The sequence below is a fragment of the Aptenodytes forsteri genome, unplaced genomic scaffold, assembly GCF_000699145.1.
Source record: "Aptenodytes forsteri isolate BGI_AS27 unplaced genomic scaffold, ASM69914v1 Scaffold483, whole genome shotgun sequence".
Taxonomy (NCBI): Eukaryota; Metazoa; Chordata; class Aves; order Sphenisciformes; family Spheniscidae; genus Aptenodytes; species Aptenodytes forsteri.
Window position 1 is genome coordinate 246,566 of NW_008795316.1, and position 18,794 is coordinate 265,359.

The window sequence follows — 18,794 nt, forward strand, 5'->3', positions numbered from 1 at the left end:
AAGCAACCTGGGACCAACCAGGCTGTTGGGGCTGGGAGAAGCTGGGATGCCTGCCTGGGATGGCCCCCAGCTTCCCAGGGCAGTGTGCCAGCCTTCCTGTGGGTCCAGGAGTCTTCCTGCACAGGGGACCTGCGGCTCCCTGTGGTGTCGCTGGGGCTTGCCCTCTGTGGATGCCTCTTGCACACCTACGTGTGCTTTTTCAAACGACTGATACCGTTTCCATAAAATCTGGGTTCTCTAGCTAATCCTTCTTCTGAACTGTAATTTCCCCTGAGGCTGCTGTCAGTTTGATGTGGATTTCTTTGGGTTTTTTAAATAGAATTATGGGGTCAGCACTAGTTACAAACTTCTGCATGTGGACAGATCTATTTTAGATAGAGGAGAGGATTAAAGGGAAAAAAAGTAGATTTAATTAAGTTGCTAATATTTAAAGAAAATTGATGAACTCGGGCTTTATGAGTTGGAGCAAACAGAGTGCGCCTTTATTACGGGCTAGTTTTTATTTGATTTTCTTTCTTTTCCAGCCCCAGAGTAATTTTTTATTTGTGTATCTGTGCTTTCTGTTTAATAGCTTTTAATAAGGAATGTGCATCTCTGTTCACATTTAATTTTTATTTAATTGTTAGTAAGTAATTAATGGCTTTGTAAAATTCCTGGTTGTAGCCTTTTAGGACAAGGAAACTATTTTCCTGTTTAACAGACTGAACAGATCAGCCTTTTGTCTACCTTCCGGATGGCCCTGGCTGCTGTGGACACTCTTGTCCTTGGCCAGAGGAGCTGAGCCACAGGTGGGGGATTCCCTCTGCTCCTGGGGCGCAGTGCTGGGGGCGGCCCCTGGGCTGGAGGGAGCTCGGGGAAAGGCGCAGTTGGGCCCTGGGGCTGGCATGGGTCTGTGCCGTGTCAGGGCTGCCCAACTTCGCTCACCTGCTGTGCTGGTGGTGGCGGGGGGGGTCCCCAAGCCTGCATGGGAGCGTGGTGCTCCCTGAGCCTGCCCCCTGTAATGGCGAGGCTGGGCAGGAGAGAGCAACCCTGGGATGTGGTCTGGGCCTGTGGCATCTTCCCTCAGGTGTCTGTAGTCTGTTATCTGGCCCTCCCCCATTAGTTGTTTAGTCAAGCAGCACAGATTTAGCTCTTTTAATCTTCCCTTGTAAATCAATCTCTACAGCCCCTTGAGCCCAGGCTCCATTTTTCTTCCTAGCGTTCCAGTTTGTAGGGATTCTGGTGTCTGCTCTGAGCAGTCAGCAATGAGCAAATAGTAAAAAGAATGTGCTGAGAGCTCAGTGTGGTTCTGGGAAGAGGTGCTGGGGGGTTTATCTCTGGCCTAATTATTAATCGTGAGCCTGGTGTTCAGCAGAAAAATGCAGGTTTCTGTTACCTGCGCAGACCAGGTGCACCTTTTTCTTTCTGAAAAGCTTGATCTCTAGCAGAGTAGTAGTGAACATTAGGGAGAAGATTATGAAGTGGAGGGGGCAGCAAGCTCTCCAGCAGCCAGCGGGGAGGGCTGGGGTAGGATCACCAGGGCAGGATGCTCCTGCAGACCATCCCTGCAGGCACTTTGAGAGGTGCTGCCCCAGCAGGTCTGCAGCCAAGCTGCCACAGTGGTCCCAGAGCACTGCTGGGTTCACAGTCCCATTTGCTAGCTGAGTGAAGATCTCCTTCCCAGGCAAGCCTTGGGAGGTGTTTCAACATGGGCAGTAATATGTACATGTTGTGTAAAATGCATTGAATTGCCTAATGCGTGGGCCCCTCACTCATGAAATACATAAACTGTATCTAACAAGACAAATATAATGAAGGTGTCATAAAAAAGAGGCAGCTCTGGTATAAATTCTTGCTGGTAGAGCTGTATGTCTGAAAGGTGGATTATAGAACTGCAGTTTGGAAGATTGAATGGCCCATAAACATTTTCATATTTCATTAGCCGATTAATGGATGGGTTTTTTCTTTTTTTGGGGGGACACACACACACACAACTCTGCTGATTCTAAGCAGAAATTGTAGGAAGCAGCTGATGAAACCTTTCCGGGGCCTGTCCCATTATAGATTGTCCCAATTAATGCCCATGCTGCTCTCTGTCAAGATGCATTCTGCCTGTCCAGTTACTGTTAATAGATTTCTCATAAGTGGCTGGATTGTAAAAACCTCATAACTCAGTTTAATGCCACCAATAAAATTATCTCTGGACGTCTGGCCTGGATTCCAGTCAGCTTCTGGTCCGTGGGGAGCTGCTGTTTACCCTTTCTTTTCCTATTTTCAAATGTTGTCTTAATTAGAAAATGAAGTGGGAATTGGCTACAAAAGCATCTTCCCCAGGGTCTGTTTTTCATCCTGAACACAGGTGTAACTTACAACATTCTCCTGCAGGCTTTGCTCAGGTGGGGGCTCTGGGTGTGGTGATGTGAGGGGTTGACACCCCCCCCTGCTATCTTGCCATATAAACCAAATACAGATCTGCAATAAGTGCATGAGCTCTCAGGCAGGGAGACTTGTCAGCACTGACTGCCCAGAAAACGGAGGGTGGCTGTGGCTGGAGCAGAGCTGGCAGATGAGGATGGGCTTTAGGCAGCTGGCTGGGTAGATGGGGACAGATGCTGGTGGTGAGCTGCCTTTACACCCGGTCTGCTGTGTAGCTTGGGAGAGGGGATCCTACACTGACAGGGTCCTGGGTCCTTGCCCACAGGGAAGCCTCTTTTTCTGGAGTGCTGTTAAGTTGTCCTTCCCTTTTCTGGCATCTCCTAACCTTATAGTGGTGGGGTTTGTCCCTTGGTTTGTGGTGTGGGTGGGTGCTGGCAGGATTTGTGGTCTGCCAAGCATATGGTGGCATAGGCAGGACTGAAGTTCCAGTTTATTGGGCCTTCATCCATGCACAGGCATCACTTGGTGGTGCTCTGTGCTGCTCTCCAGTTCAGCAGTAGCAGAGGGAGCAGATGGGCATCATGCAGGGACCATGGGCACCTTGCACTAGGGGCTCCACACGCATGTGGTCTCAGCCATGGGGGCACAAGCATGGCCCCAGCCTGCTCCCACCCTCTCCCTCTTTCCCTGGCAGATCCACTCGGACTCAGATGAGGGGGACGGCTCCATCAAGTACACTATCTCCGGGGAGGGCGCAGGGACTATCTTCCTCATCGATGAGATCACAGGTGACATCCATGCCACCGAGCGCCTGGACCGGGAGCAGAAAACCTTCTACACACTGCGGGCTCAGGCCCGCGACCGGCAGACGGACCAGCTGCTGGAGCCTGAGTCAGAGTTCATCATCAAGGTGCAGGACATCAACGACAGCGAGCCACGCTTCCTGGAGGGGCCCTACATTGGCAGTGTGGCTGAGCTGTCCCCTATCGGTAGGTCTCCTGGGTGGGAGGAGGTGGGTTGGGAAACCTGTGTGCCTCTCCTGTCAAACCTTGAGCCCGCTGTACCCTGCAAAACCACCTGCAAATCCCAGGGATTCCAGCTGAGACCAAAGCTAGGGAGCCAAAAGGGAAAAATAAATAAGGTGGCTTAAGGAAAACAAGTGAATAAATCCTCTGAGCTGATTGCCAGGCTGTGGCTGAGCGCTCAGTCTCAGCCTTAAGCTGTGCCCTCGAGACAGGTCATGGCAGTGCCAGCTGCCTGCTGTGTATTTACCCTGGTTTTGCACAGCCCCCTTGCTCCCAAATGCGGGAGGGTAGGGGTGACAAACTGAGCCCTTGCATGCCAAGGGGCTCACGGCTGCCTGTGGTTCAGATTAGCCTCTGGGTGGGGTTTCTCCCTCTCTGTCTGCCTGTGCCCCAGCCCCTCCGCAGGCCATCCTCTGTGTGCTGCTTTGCTGCCCTCCAGAGCCCCGTGGCTGCCCAGCCATCCCCTTGTGCATCCCTATACAGCACTGCCAAGCCCCTCTCACCTGGCTTCTGGCCTTCTTCTGAGGGGCCAGGTGTTGCTGGCTGAGATTGGGGAATTCATGTCCCCTGTGACAGAAGTGTGGCTTCCCTGTGTTACCATTAGCCTGCCCATCCCCTTGTCACCAGGCATCTTTTAAGTCCATTGGTGATCAGCCTCACTGAAGGGCTGAGGGCCAAGCTGGGACGTGTGCCATGAGGCTGCATCAGTCCATCCCTCCAGGGATGGCGGAGGATGGCAGTGAGCTTTGCGCTCACCTGAGCGTCGGGAGGGGTGATGCATGAGCTGCATGCAGTATTGCTGCCCTTGCTCCCTGTGCTGGCCTGATGGTGGGTTCCCATGCTGCTGAGCACAGCTCAAGTCCAGGGAGAGTGGCTGGTTTGCTGTACTGCCCAGAATGTCACACCATTCCCCATCCACATTGGGCTATCTGTTGTCCCCCATTGAGTAGCCAGAGTGCATAGCAGACTGTGTGCCAGCATGTGCTGCGGACAGGGAACTATAAAGACTGTTCTCTAAAGGCTGCATCAAGGTAGAAGACAGCCTGCAAAAGACTGACTGACATCAAAGATAAGGCAGGTCCCCAACACTGTCAGCAAGGGGGAGAGTGACAGTGCCAGTGGCAGAGCTCCGGGAGGGAGCACATCGAGGGGGGCAGGGCTGAGCCATGCAAGGCTCAGCAGGTCAGGCAAAGTGCCGGGTCCTGCTGTGTTTGTGCAGGAAGGTCTGGCTGAAGAGGTATCCTGGAGGCAGAGTGCAGGGGATGCCGCTCGGGTCTGTGCTGCCTCAGGACAGAGCTCTGGCTCTCCACAGCTAATGTGCACCATATTGTGAGACTGGTGCATGGCCTCCAGCAGGTACGGATGTGCAGGAATTGCCCACACCAGAGAAGCTGCTGCTGCCTGGATTTCTGTTGATGGATGGAGAACAAGCTCTCCTTCCTCTTCCATTTACCTGCACAAATCCTTTCCCGAGTCAGAGAGTGACCCCTTGAACCACAACCATGTTCTCCTGGAGAAATGAAAGACAGCATGTGGGCAGCAAAGCAGGAGGCATCCTGTTCCCAAAGGGAAGAAAGAAATTAATTTAATCTATTTTGCTTGAACAACATTTAAAAATGAAGGAATTCTCGACTCTGAGTATTAGACAAGGATCCCAGTTCTTTGAAAATCACTAACAATTATGGAGCTGCCTGATCAGACTGATGTGAACAAGACATATCAAAGGAGACAGTTTCTATGCAAAATTGGAGATCAGAGGGAGAAAGAAACACGGTTTCACAACATGAAAGGAGGCGATTCCTTCAAATTAAAATACTCAGAAGTTAAAAGTAAAGAGAAGTGGTGTGGGCTGTGCTTCCAAGCTGCATGCTCAGAGAGGGGAGCTGGAGCCAAGAGCCTGTTCTGTTTACCAGGCTGATGTCTGTCTGCCTGTGACAACCTTGGAGTTTTCTGTAGCCTGGCCATCCCAGGGAGCGTAAGGGCTCCTCTGTAGTAGCCTAGCCCTGAAGACGGTCCAGCTAACACGGCAGGGAGAGCTTCACACAGCATCTTCGAGTGGCGCTGCTGCATGGTCCCTGCAGTATGAATGCAGAGCTAGAGGGTACCCACATGCTGCTGCTGCAAGTCCCCAGCTCCCTCCTGGCTCTCCCTCGGCTTACCAGTGCTTTGCCCAGGAACAGGTAGCCCAGAGGACAGGATGGAGACATCCTGTGAAAGCACAAGCAAGCAAGCCTGAGAATTAGCTTTCTCCTCAACCCTCTGGGGTTCAGCAGCTGCCCTGCTCCTCCACTGTGGCCCCATCATCACAGAGGGAGATGGGGCTGATCATGGACCTGGTGTGGTGAAGTTCACTCCAGCTGCTGTAGGAAGGGCTGAGGATGCAGGACATGGGATGCTGCCTTGGTGGTGTGGACACAGAGGGAGATGGGGCTGATCATGGACCTGGTGTGTGAAGTTCAGCTCCAGCTGCTGTAGGAAGGGCTGAGGATGCAGGACATGGGATGCTGCCTGGGCCAGGGAGGTAAAGTTCAGGACTTTCTTATGGGAAATATCCTGCCAACACCTGTTGGTGTGGGAGTGCTCCTTTTGTGGCATCAAGGCCTGGTGCAGCTGTGATGATGGCTTTTTTTGTGGTTGGTATTGGTAGTGATGTTTGCTGTCTCTGAGCTGGACAGATAATCTCCCCTAGACCTGAGGGATATTTTCATAAGAGTGAATGGAGAGCATCCCTTGCTGCCTTCCTGAATGTGGATGGAGGTGATTGTACTGGCCAAGCAGGGCTAGGAAGGCTGGGCAGCTTAGGGAGAGCTTGGATTGGCTATTAATACATCAAGATCAAGGTCAAAGCCTGGGGACCTGCTGGCAAACATGCCTGGTCTTGGCTCCGTTTGGGTGCAGATGTTTTCCCAGATCATATGCCTGGTCTCTGTTCCATTTGGGTGCAGATGTTTTCCTGGATCACCAGTGTTACTGGTTCAGCTGTACTCGCTGCTGGGGAAGGGGCAGGGCTACTCTCCAGCTTGGAGCTTGTTTGTAGGAAGCTGTTCATTCCCTGTCTCTGCTGCTCTGACAGCCTTTGCTCTGTGGCCCAGCCTGAAAAGTGAAGGGTGACCCCCTTCTTCCTCCTCTCATGCTCCTGCCTTCCCAGACCTCGCTGGGGTTTGTGCCTTGGGCTGCCCAAGTGGGTGGTTTTTCTTCTCACTTACGGCACTATCAGCCGCAGCTCCCCATTCCCTGCCAAAAGCATAGTCCCGGCTCCCGGAGGTGGGTACCTTCCTGGGGCATAAAGAGGAATAAAACAAATACGGTCAGATCTGCTCTGTGACAGCAGGAGCAGATCAAAGGACATTATTTGCATAATGAAGGAGTACTAATTGGGAGGGAAAGTCGTTTGATTTCCTAGTGTCTAAGAGGGAATAACAAATGAGAGAACTGCACAAACTCTCACAGAGTAGCTGGGAGTGCTTTGTAACACACCTGCCCCTTGCTCTGCGCTGGGGCCAGGGCAGCACATTTTGGTAGTGACAGCATACGTGCTGCTTGAGACTATAAGACTAAGTCAGGGTGGACTAAAGGCCTGTTTGTTCCAGGATCTTGTTTTGACAGTGGCCAAAGCGGATGCTTACAGAGGAGGAGGAACAGCACGCACAGCATGTGATGCTCCTCTTTAATACTCTCCTAGCCAGCAACCAGTTTCAGCCTGGGGATTTCTTCAGCTGTGGGTGGTTTCCATGGGTTTAGTCAACTTCAGTGTCTGTCTTCCATGAACTCACGCAGACTCACTGTAAACCTCTGCAAAGGGAAAGGAAAAGGGGTTGCTGTTGCAATCTGATGGATCAAAAATGGCAGATGCAAGATGGTCAGGAAGGTAAGGCCAGAGTCTGGGATTTGTAAGGGGCAGAGGTGGTGCTTGGAGCCACCCAGCCCACAGAGCCAGACTAAGCATGTGCTATGCCTCTGGAGAAGTCAGTGTTTTCTGCACACAGAGCACAGACCTGAGGCTGGCACTGAGCTCCTGCACTTGGAGGAAGCACGTCCAAAAGGGAAGCTGACCCAACAGTTTTACCTGGGCTCCCTTGGCATGGCAGGACCAGCTGCAAGAGCAGGCTTCAAATGACTTATCTCTAGAAACCTCATCTGGTCTGGGGCTGCTGGGGCATCAGGAGAAATAGTGCAGCTGCTGAGGACTGTTTTGCAGACAGCAGGGCACAGAGCCATTGAATGCCACTGTCTGGGTGCAGAGGAGGCAGGTTTAACCTGGTGCTGAGTGAGGCTGGCAGGGAAGACAGCTGGAGCTGCAGCGGGGCAGAGGGCTCTCCCTGCTCAGCCCCCCAGAGGGAGCAGGGCCTTGTCCTGCCCCAGGGCTGGCAGCAGCTGCTGGAGTCAATGCACTGGGTCCACCTGGGCAGAGGAAGGCAGGGGCTGGTGGTGCTGCTGGGGAGCATTTTCACTAACTCCCCCTGTGCCCACTGCCAGGTCAGGACAGCCAGCTGCCATGCATGCACATGGGCTAGCCAAGGAGCAGTCTGTCTGCAGGATGGGGCCTGAGCTGCAAACCGTGTTGCAGCCCCATTGCTCTCCTGTCACCTCAAGAAGAAACTGTGAGCTAAGAGCTTGCAGGCTGCTCTGTGCTGGCACCTGAGGCTCAGCCTATGCATGGGTACCCCAGTGCAGATCACTCCAAAATGCCTGAGTTGAGCAGAGTCTAGTACCAAAGGAAGAGATCTGGAACTGCAGAAGAAGGTAGGATGGGACCCAGCCAACTGCCTGGGAACTGCAGGAGCTTCACCTTGTAACAGGAGATGCTAAAATTAGCTGTGTTTTGGGCTCCCTTCCTGAGCTTCTTGGGGTCAGCTTAACAGCTGTCTGCTGCACACAGACATGAGCCCAAATCCAGCACATGCTGCCTCCTGCAAGGCGGCTTCGTTGGTTGCACAGAGTGGGTGTTGCAGCCCAGAGCTCGCTTCTGGGCTGTTTGGGGAGCATGCAGAGCCTGGAGTGAGGGACATGCTAGGAAATGTGCATCCTTTCATCAGAACATCACTTCTCCCTTGGTGCATTTTGCTCTCCTTATTTCTCTGTGTAGCACCAAGACCAGATTAGAGATGATTTGGCTGTACAGACAGAAACTTGGGGTCAAGCCCCGACTCTAGCACAAAGCTGGCTGAATGCAGAAGTGATTATTGTGAAGAGAAATTGTTTAATCTCCACACTGGAAGCAGAGAAAAATACTTTGTTTAACATGCAGCCAGAACACTTGCAGGCAGTCTGATCTTTTTTCCTTGATAGAAAGTGCTCAAAACACTTGTGTGCATCTGGAAGCTGCTGGGGCAGCAAGTAGCTGGGAGCTGGGGCTTGCCCTGCCTGTTGGTCCTCAGTGAGAACACCCCTTCCCCTTCAGCACTGCGCTCTTGGTCATGGTGCAAGCTCTGAGCTCTCTGCCCTGCACATCTGAGCACCTGCTATACCCTCTATATCCAGTCTGCATGTGCTATGCCACTCAGGGAATCTGTGCCCCCTTAGTTTAATGCTTTGGTTTACTCCCCAAGACACCATGTTTACCTGCTTGGTGCCAGGGGCTGGGGTGCCTTGTGCAATGGGTTTCTCTGGCCAGACACCCCAAAGGATGTTTCTATAGTTGTATGTTTGAGCAATTCCACCACAGCCAGGTTAGCTCCCTGGGGCTTGTACTGCGGGGCACGAGGGCTCTGCAGTGAATCTCCTCTGGGTCGGATTCGGCTTTCTACCAAGTCAGAATGTTCCTGAGATAGCAAGAAACTCAATTCTGCTCCGGTAACTTTTAAGCTCCTCTGGTTTATTTTCTTCCCTGATGTCCTGCCTGCTTGTTTCTGGGGTGCATCAGCCACTGCATGTGTTGGGGAAGACGAAAGCTGTAAATTGCGTTGTTTATAAAATCTCAGCTGCCCCCTGCCCCCACAGCAATCGGGTCCCTGAGATGAGAGTGCTGCACTCTGGCATCAGTCCAGGGCATGTGGCTTTGCATGACAAAGCACTCCTCTCAGGGTCCTTTATATCCTGCAGGGCTGAAATGACCATGTGCTGTCCTGGAGCTAGCTGGATCTGCACAGAAAGGTGCTCTAAACATGGGTAGAGAGTTGTCCTTTGGGCTCAGTCTGAGCTGGAGGTGCAGGCTGCAGCCCTAGAGCTGGTCTGAAGAGTGGCTGGAGGCTCCTACCTGCACCAGGGAAGGGGTGAAGGCTCCCATGAGGAGGGGCAGTCAAATTTAGCAAGTGTTGGGTTTTCCTGCTACCTGTTTACCTCTCTACAGGCCTGGAGCCTGGCTGTACTTCTGTCCCTGGGGAAGTGACAGGTCCTTTTGGCTTGCATGTGAATTCAGTGTAGGGCCTCTTTACTCCTGGATGTGTTTGGAGTTTGCCTGTCAACATTTCTTTTAGCTAAATTTGTTTGGAGTGAGTGGCACAGGGAGTGGTCTGGAGCCATTAGCCTTGTGTGTGCAGACAGATGGCACCTCCCAGGATCACTGAAACTGGCCCCAGAGGCTCTGGGTCCTGCAGGGAGGGTGGTGATGGATGCTAGGACGGGTCTGCATTAGTGTTTCAAAGGTGCTCTGCAGAGCCCAGGACCTGCAGAGCCCAGTCCATCCAAGCCAAGGCGCTTGGGGCTGAGCTGCTGTTTGCCAGGCCAGCCTTGAGGACCACTCTGTGCGGCAGCATGCTGTGGCAGGGGTAGCTGAGCAGAGCTGATCTCTGCGCTCATGGCAGCAGCGGGAAAAGGCCTTGCAGAGAAACGGCTCCTTGATCCCGCCGGCTCGTGGGGGCATCTCCAAGTGCCTTTTGGTGCTGGGTGCTGGCAGCCCCTCTCTGTGCTGCTGATCCCGGCTCCCTGCTGAGCACAGCAGAGATGGGATTAATCTCCCTGGCCTGCAGAGTCAAGGGCTGGCTGATGTCTCTGGCAGGTCTCCAGGACGGCTCAGGCTGCAGAATGGGGGACAGCCCAGGCAGGGCCTGTGGAGCCAGAGGATGGCTGGCAGCCAGGGTCTGTGTCTTCTCCCGCACCCAGCCCCATGGGTGCTGGGTCAGCTGGGTGCTCTGCAGCCCCAGCGCAGGCTGTGGGGGAGGATTGCTCTGGAAGTGAGGGTCTTGGCCCCCCTTTCCTCTGGAGGGAAACACAGTTTGTTTGATCTGCTGTGCTGGATTGCACCTTTGCAGCAGGAGAGTAAGAGGTGGACTCTGACTCATTAATTTTTATGTAAAATTGTTGGTTTCCTCTGGTTCTGTGGGGTGAGCTGGCCAGGGGAGGAATTGAGGTCTTTACCTCATTTTACATGTCTATCTCTCTGGATATGAGTTCAGGCTTCCTGGTTATGGGAGGTGGGTTATACAGTACATGGTGGATATTTAGATTTTATTTATCGTATCTTTTATGGCTAAGGCATATGCCAGAAAAGGTAAAAGTCATACATGCTGTACTTGTTGTGGGCAGTGCTATGCTTGGAGAGCAGGGACTAATATCAGAGCAGGGGTGTGAGCCAGTGTTCCTAGGCTTCCCTCTGGAGGAAGGAGGGGATCAAGTTAAACTGGAATTCAAGACCTTTGTTCTTCAGATTGAAAGACAGGGTAAGCAAAGGATGGAAAAGGGATAAGTGGGGGTTAAGAGAGGATGCTGGAAAGTTGGACTCCTAGATTCCTTGATATCCTATAGGTGACCTTGAGCAGGCTGCATTACATCTTTGCAGACTAGAAGTCAAGGCACAAAGTGGGGTTAATATTCCCTACCTGCCTGTTGTTGCTCATCTGTTAATGAGATGCTGTGAGAGCAGGTGGAGAAGGGCAGAGCCTTCATCACCTTCAGGGTTGCTGACTTCAGCCTAAGGGCAGTATGCCATGATCCTGCTGCCTCTGAGCTGAAGGTGCCTTGCTGCAACGTTCCTCATGCTGCTTGTTTTCCCCTTGCACTAGAGTGGAAAGCACTGGTCCCAAACATGGGGCTCATGCCTGACACCCAGCAGCCTGGTTCTGCCACCCCACAGCCCTGTTGCTCCAGCGCTTGGGAGCGCCTAGCAGCCGGAGGCAACCCCATGGGCCAGGAGCCTTCTGTGCTGGCATTGGAAAACTGAGAGCAGCAACCTGCCTGGCTTGTCCAGGGCATGGCTTAAAATGGAGAAAGAAAACCCACCCCTGGGTGGGCGTGGATCCTGCCTTCCCACTGGGCTCTGGCACTGATGCAGTTTTGCAATGTTCAGGTAAATACTGGAACACAAAGAGTATATTGGTGGATTAGTAGGTGAATTATGCAATTGAGTGAAAGCATCTGGGGACAAGCAGCATGAGATGCAGAGCCTGATGCAAACTTTTAGTGGCTAGACCCCCTCTTTAATGATCACTGCGCTGGCACCTGTGGGGTGACAGCACTGAGATGGCTGGGATAGAGGGTTGTGGTACTTGCTGTGTCTGCATGCATACAGTGCTGATGCAGGTTATACTGTGTACAGGGCAAGTGCAGGCAAATAACTGATGGGCTTGTGTACGTGTGGGTGAGTTTTGGATCCCCTAACCCTTTGCCTCTGAAGTGCCTAGGCAAGAGCAAGTGGTTCTTGGAGTGTGGGATGTTTGTGCAAGGTCAACAGCTGCTGCCTGTGGTGATGATGGGTGGTGCAGGTGCGGGAATGGGTGCTCCTGTGGACACTGGGCATGGACTCTCAGCTGGTTGCTGACAGGCTGGGCACAGAAGGAGCCCTACCTGTTGCTAGGGGCAGGTGCTGCTTTTTGTGATTCTCAGACTTTGGCACCTCCAGCATCCCTAGCAGGGCTTCTCTGCTGCAGCTGGGAAGAGGGGTGCTTGGAGACCCTGGTGCCATGTACTTTCCCTTCTCTGATCCCTTCCTTCTCAGCTTTCTGATCAGAACCTTCCCAAGGGAACATGCCAGGGTGCCTGAGGGGATATGCAGTGCAGGTGCTGGTGTGGGGGGTGATCTGCCTTGGTTCATACCTGGTGAAAGAATTGTGTGATGGCAGGCAGGGGGAGGAGGAGGAGGCAGGACAGACCCTTTCAAGGAAATGCAGCAATAGTATTTCTTAAACAGTTGTTTGCAAGGCAGGGAGCTAGTGTTGCTGTGGTGTAATCTGGACATGCCTGGCAGGGGTGCACCATAACTTCACTGGAGACAGCAAAGAATAAATAAGTCGACTCAAACTAGCTTGTTGCTGAAGACTGATGAGAGGGATTCTCATGTTATCAACAGAGCTGCAGCTCTGAGAAGATGGCCAGGGAGAATGAAAAGCAACCATGGTAACTGGTTGCTTTTCTTCAGTGAAGACCCTTTCCAGGAGATCAGAAGCGAACTGGACTGGGGGGATTGTGTGCATCCCAGCTGCTCACAGCAGTATTGCTATCTCCGCTGTCTCATCTCTTGCCTGAGTCCAGGCTGGGCTGGTGCAGAAGCACCCTGGCTGCCTGGCTTGCCTGCAAGTTGTGGGCTTGTGGTCTCCTGACAGGGGAAGAGGAAGGCACCAGGGACTGGAGCTCCTCATCCTCCATCTGGATGGTTCCAGTTCCATTTCTGCCCACTGTGATGTGGGAACAGAGGCTGCTTCTGACTTTGTCTGTACCTCTAGTGTTTGAGAATGTAATGAGTCTAGACTCAGATGCTGACAACTAGTAGTAAGTCTGGCTCTGGGTTATTCATAACATGGGTCTAGCCAAGACCAGCCTGTGGGATTGTCTTTGCAGCATATGGATGGATGCACTGCAGAACAGAAGAGTTTCTGGACCAGTGCGGTACCTCTGGTCTTCAGCTGGTGGCACAGCAGCCCTAAGAGGTGCGTAAGGCAGAGCAGAGCTGCTGGATGCAGCAGCTGTGAAATGTTCTCTCCTGGCCCCTTCAGTTTGGGTTGGTCTTGTGCCCTGGAGTAATCTCTGAAGCAAAACCTACCTTTTAACTGCAATTATTGCTGGGGGATCTTGTCCGTTATAAATTACCAGCTTCTCTGCCAGCCTTGTCAGCTCTTGGCCCTGGCAGTATCTTGCAGCAGGGAGTTTCCCAGTTGGTTTGATCTTTCCTATGAGCAGCTCAGGGCTCTTCTCCCTGTCCTGCACCTCATCCCACCAGAGAGGTGATTGGTGCCAGTGCTTCACCTCCGGGGCAGGGATGCTCTGAGTCTGGTGCTAGAGGTGGAACTGGGTAGCCTGTCCTCACAGGTCTTTGGTCACACCATCTCCTTTCTCAGAGGTGTCTGTAGGTAGGATTAGGCTTCCCCTCCTTCCTCCCTTCTGTTGTCTCTGTAGATCTTGGCCCCTTTGCTCCTGGCCCCATTCTCATGTCCTGGGTCCTGCTTTTGTCAAATTGAACATGATGTCAAATTAAAGCCATCACAGGGACGGTTGGAGTGAAGCACCCAGTTTAATGAGGCAGCGTTGAAAATCAATAACTTAATTGCAGACATTTGATGGACTTTTATCCAATTTATAGTCCTCCTGCCCTGCTACGTGTAGAGCATGAGGATGTGGTGCTGTGTCTGGCTCTAGGCAAGCAAAAACCTTTCCTCTCCCATGGCTGTCATCCCTTTGCAGGCCTGTCTGCTGCAGAGATGTGCTGCTGCAGTATGGATCAGGCCCTGGCTGGGGGGTCCTTCTATGGGCTGGAGGTGACAGTGTTGCTTGGTGCTGACAGGAAAGGGGCAGCTGTGGTGATAACATCTTGTCCCCAAGCTCATTCCCAGACGGTCCAGCAGAAGACTGGTGGGAGAAGAGCTCCCAGCTGTTCAGACCAGTAATCTTCTGGAGAGCAGGTCCTGCCTAGACAGCAGCTCTGAGGTGGCCCAAGGTCTGGTCCCTCCTGCCACCCTGTGGGACAAAAGGGGCATTTGCAGCAGTGTTGAATCCTGGCTCTCAGGCTTTTGCAGGGAGGCAATGCTGCATTTGCACCCAACTGTTCTTGTTTCCATCAGCATGTGCGAGTGATCAGTGTTGGCCCCTGCTCTCCTGTTCTGCTAGCCCTTGGCCCTAAGGTTTGCATTGCTTTTCTCACTTCCTCCCTGACTTTTTGTTTTCCTCCTTGTCCCTGCTGCAGGCACCTCTGTGATGCAGGTGATGGCATCTGATGCTGATGACCCCACATACGGGAGCAGTGCCCGGGTAGTCTACAGTGTGCTGGAGGGCGAGCAGCACTTTACTGTGGACAGTAAAACAGGTGAGCAGCACCCAGCTGGCCTGGGGCAGTCTGTGTCGGGTGTCAGGAGACCAGACCATGGCCATGCATCCTGCATCTGTTCAGTGCACGGCTGTGTGCTAGCAGGCCTGCACCTCCATGCTGGGTGTTGGTGCTGGGGTACCCGTGCCATGGGCATTACTGGGTATTGGAGAGGAAGCTTGACAGCCCTGCAGGCTGCTGCCTCGCTCCATGCAGTGCCTGCAGCAGGCAGAACTGTGGAGCAAGCCATGCAGCTGCCAGCCCAGAGTGCCCTGCCCGTGCCTGCACTGGCCAGAGCTCCTCTGTGCTCTATGCCCAGAGCAGGAGTGCACCCGCAGGCGCATAAAATCTGTGTGAAAGGTTTAAGTACTACCAGAGGGGCCTTACCAAAGGCTGCATTGTTATCACCAGGGCTTTGATTAAAGGTAACACTTTAAATTAAGGATCAGTTTATAAATGTTCTATTAATATTTAATGAAAGAACAGTAGAAGCTGCTCCATTCTTTAATAACTTATAATAGAGCCTGTTGTAAAATGCCCCTGTAACAAATCCCTAGCAGATGATGCTCTGACATACTGGTTAGAGTAGACCATAACCAGGAGATGTTGGGGTATATATTCTCCTTGCCTCCCAGGAGTGACTCTCATTACCCTTAATGGGAGCCTTGCAAGCTTTCTAAGGAGGGAAGACACTCAAATGCTAATAAGAGGTATTTAAGGCACAAAGCATGCAGTAAAATACCCACAGTTTAATGAAAAATTGCTAAAGGACAAACAGGCTGGGTAGCTGCAGCTCTTGTTGGAAAGCTGGACAGTCAAGTTCCCCCCCCCCCCCCACTATTGCTGAACCACAGTGACACAGGCTGAGATCAGCCCCTGGACTGAAGTGCCAAGTCTCTGTCAGGCTGACCTGCGTCTGTTCTAATAGATATTTTCTAAGGCTGTTTTTATGTAAGTCAGAGTGGAATTTGTTCAGAGGCTCTGGCGTAAGGAGAGTATAAGGAAGGTATGTGTGCTGGAGCCTCTGCATCTACGTGAAACCATGCACCTGCTGAAAACCGGTCTGGTGCACATGGGCAAGCCAGTCACAGCCCTGTCTGTGCCACCAGCCCTGGCCGCCATTGGAGGAAAGCTCAAATTTGGTAGCTCCTAAGCACACCTGACAGCAGAGCTGGGGTACGCGGTGGAAAATGCCATTGTCTGGACAGAGGCTGGTGTGGTGGGGAAGAGTGCACAAGAACAAGCTTGGGGCTGCACCCACTTCTTGCCCAGAAGCTGCTGCACCTGGGCTTTCTTCTTTCCCAGATTTGCTTTGTTTTATTGGGTGGGGGGGTGAGGGAGGAAATGAATGAACAATGGGCTAAACACTGAAAATTCATGTGTATGTGAGATCCTGTTAGTCTGAGACAGCTTTGTGTGAGTGGAAGCCTGGCTGCTAGAATGAAGAGGGACTGCTGGGAGCAAAATGCACAAGCCAGGATGTACAGAGGCTCAGCTTCCTGCAACAACATTAATGCTCTGTATTAAGGCATAAACTAAAATGTACCCTGTGGGACTGTGGTGAGAATTAATGTCACTCTGGGAATCCAGGCTTGATTCCTTGACTTTTTGTGTCTTAATTCTCAAGCTGGTTGTTTCATACACTGGGTGGGGTTGACTTACTGTTCTACTTGCTTGTGATTCATAAAAGCAAAACTGCTGACAATCTGCAGAAGAGTCATCAGCCCCTCTTGAGCATGTCTGTTTCCAGAATACCTGGCCACTAAAGCAGGTACTGGGGCTGACTCTTTGGTGATGTCTGAGCTGCAAATAGCCTTTCGTAGCTGCCTTGCCTGGGCTCCAGGAATGCGGTGTGCAGCTCTGCCTGTTGGCCACCTAAGATGCAGCTGCAGTCTGTCCTGCACTGCCTGTGGCCTCGTGCCTGGTGTGAGCTGTGTGCCCTGTTGTCAGCGCTAGCCTGCGTGGACATGCTGCTGGGGGCAGCAGGTACAGGACTGGCAGTGCTGAGGGGGGACGTTGTTCCATCGTGTCTATTTGGTACTGGCCAGGAGCCAGCACATCCACCCAAGCAAATCCCATCCTGCTCCCATTCTGCACTTGAATAGGTTTTTAGTGCTCCACGTGGGAATCCTGCCCTGACTGCTCTGGGTGGCCTGGCTTTTGCCCTGAGCATAAGATTTAATTATCCATAGCAGCAGCATAACTCTGAGCCACCATTGTTATTAATGGCCATAAAAAGAACCATAAAAACTTGGCATGTTATATTTCTTATAATATATGGTAATGAAGAACAATTTGTTTTCCCCTTTTGGTTTTGACCACCTTCTCAGCCTCTTCTTGCAGGTCCATGCATGCACGTGCTCCCTTGCACACCGCCTAAGCCCATGACCCCTTCCAGCACAGGTTGGTTCTTCCTTCCTTGCCTTTACAACCAGCTCTTTTTGCACTGTCCTTCATAGCGTAGGTATTGCATGTACAAGTGTGGTTTGCACATTTGAGTACAGGATATGGACCGTGTGTAGGTTGCTTAGTTTGTGTCCTGTTCTTGGATGTTACTAGCTGTAGTATTCAGCTGGGATTTCGGATTTGATGGACCTTTCAAAGGCGGACACAAACCATCTTGATGCCATGCTATGCCAAGTCCTACCACTGAATAAGCCCTGAATTCCCATAGTGTCTCAGATGTCTTTTTGGAGGGGGACGAGCAACTAAATCGCCCCACTGGAATAGTGGGTGCTGCAGCATGGCATTTGCTGGTGTCCACAAAGCTGTGGAGAATTATTCCAGTTTCTGCAGTGTTAAATGATGGTGAAGAAAAAGCACAGCTGATGCATATGAGCTTTTCTTTCCTTTCATGTACATCAGCCACTACCTCTTGTGCTTTGAGAACTAAGTTTCAGACACTGAAACTGTGGGTTTGTGTTGCGTACCCCAAATCAGGTCCCAGAATATACCCTGCACATGTTGAAGGTCTAAGCTGACTTTTTTGGTTTATGAGTAGGGAGCTTTGTATGCACAGACTTTGGAGGCATGATTTTCTGTGCCAGCTGAGAATGTCCCCTAGGCTCCCTGCAAGAGCCTGCAAGCATTAGTCATATTTAGGCTTTGTGCTGCCTTCCTAATTCATTCTCAGTTTGCAGATAGGGTGCAGCTGATCTTTGTCTGCTCTTTGTAACAGGTGAGCTGCATTGCACTGTTTCATAGCTGCCCTGTTCCTGCTGGAGGAGGCTGTGCTTTTACAGTAGTCAGCATGTATGTGTGCTTTGCTGCTTCTGTTGGGAAACAGCCACTTCAGCCGTTGGTGGTGGGTGTTGGCTCTCTGAGTGAGTGCGCTTCAGTCTGACTGCAGAGAGCCCCTCTCACCCTGCAGCAGGCTGCTGACTGGCTGCAGAGCAGGCTCATGACTGCAGGGGCCACAAGCCCCAGCTTTGCCCAGCAGGACACTGGTCAGGTGGTTTAGTGCTAGTTCCTCTTCTAGCTTCAGGAAGCCTGTCCTCACCAAGATCCTTCTAACTTACACTTTTCAGATGCTGAGATGGGCACAGAGAGTATGTGACTCCCAGTGCATTTATGTGAGAGGAGAAATCAGAGTGCGTTTAAATTTGCAGGCCAAATTTTCATGTTGGTTTGTATCATCCTGCACTCCCTGTACCTCTGCAGATTATTCACCTTTATAGGGGCAAAGCTCTTCTTCGGCAGGCAGCTGTGCCTGCCTGCTCGTGTCTGTTCTCATGTTCTTTGCAATACCCTTTCTCATCTCTGGCCAGCATGGCTGGGGACTCGCTGCTGCCTGCAATCCCTGCCCACAGCCTCAGGAGGAAACCTGAAAATACTTGACACCCAGAAGGGGGGCACAACCTGGTGCCCTTGGCTCCAGCAGTCTTGTTCATCCCTTTGCAGGGATATTGACTGCTACAGAACAATCACAGCAGGTGACATCATAGGCCTCATGATAGAATCATAGAATCATTAAGGTTGGAAAAGACCTCTAAGATCATCGAGTCCAACCATTGACCCAACACCACCATGCCCACTATACCATGTCCCTAAGCGCCTCATCTACTCGTCTTTTAAATACCTCCAGGGATGGGGACTCAACCACTTCCCTGGGCAGCCTGTTCCAATGTTTAACCACTCTTTCAGTAAAGACATTTTTCCTCACATCCAATCTAAACCTCCCCTGGCACAACTTGAGGCCGTTTCCTCTCGTCCTATCGCTTGTTACTTGGGAGAAGAGACCGACC

The 18,794-nt window shown here is 52.0% G+C and overlaps 1 protein-coding gene across 1 annotated transcript in view; it reads left to right on the forward strand.

The window, feature by feature from the left end:
* The window catches only part of CDH22 (cadherin 22), a 58,927-nt gene that overhangs the window by 2,402 nt on the left and 37,731 nt on the right, over nucleotides 1-18,794 (forward strand). The window contains exons 2-3 of the mRNA XM_009279547.1: nucleotides 3,050-3,344; nucleotides 14,431-14,550. Coding sequence (XP_009277822.1) covers nucleotides 3,050-3,344; nucleotides 14,431-14,550 — 415 coding nt within the window. The remainder of the gene's footprint in view (nucleotides 1-3,049; nucleotides 3,345-14,430; nucleotides 14,551-18,794) is intronic.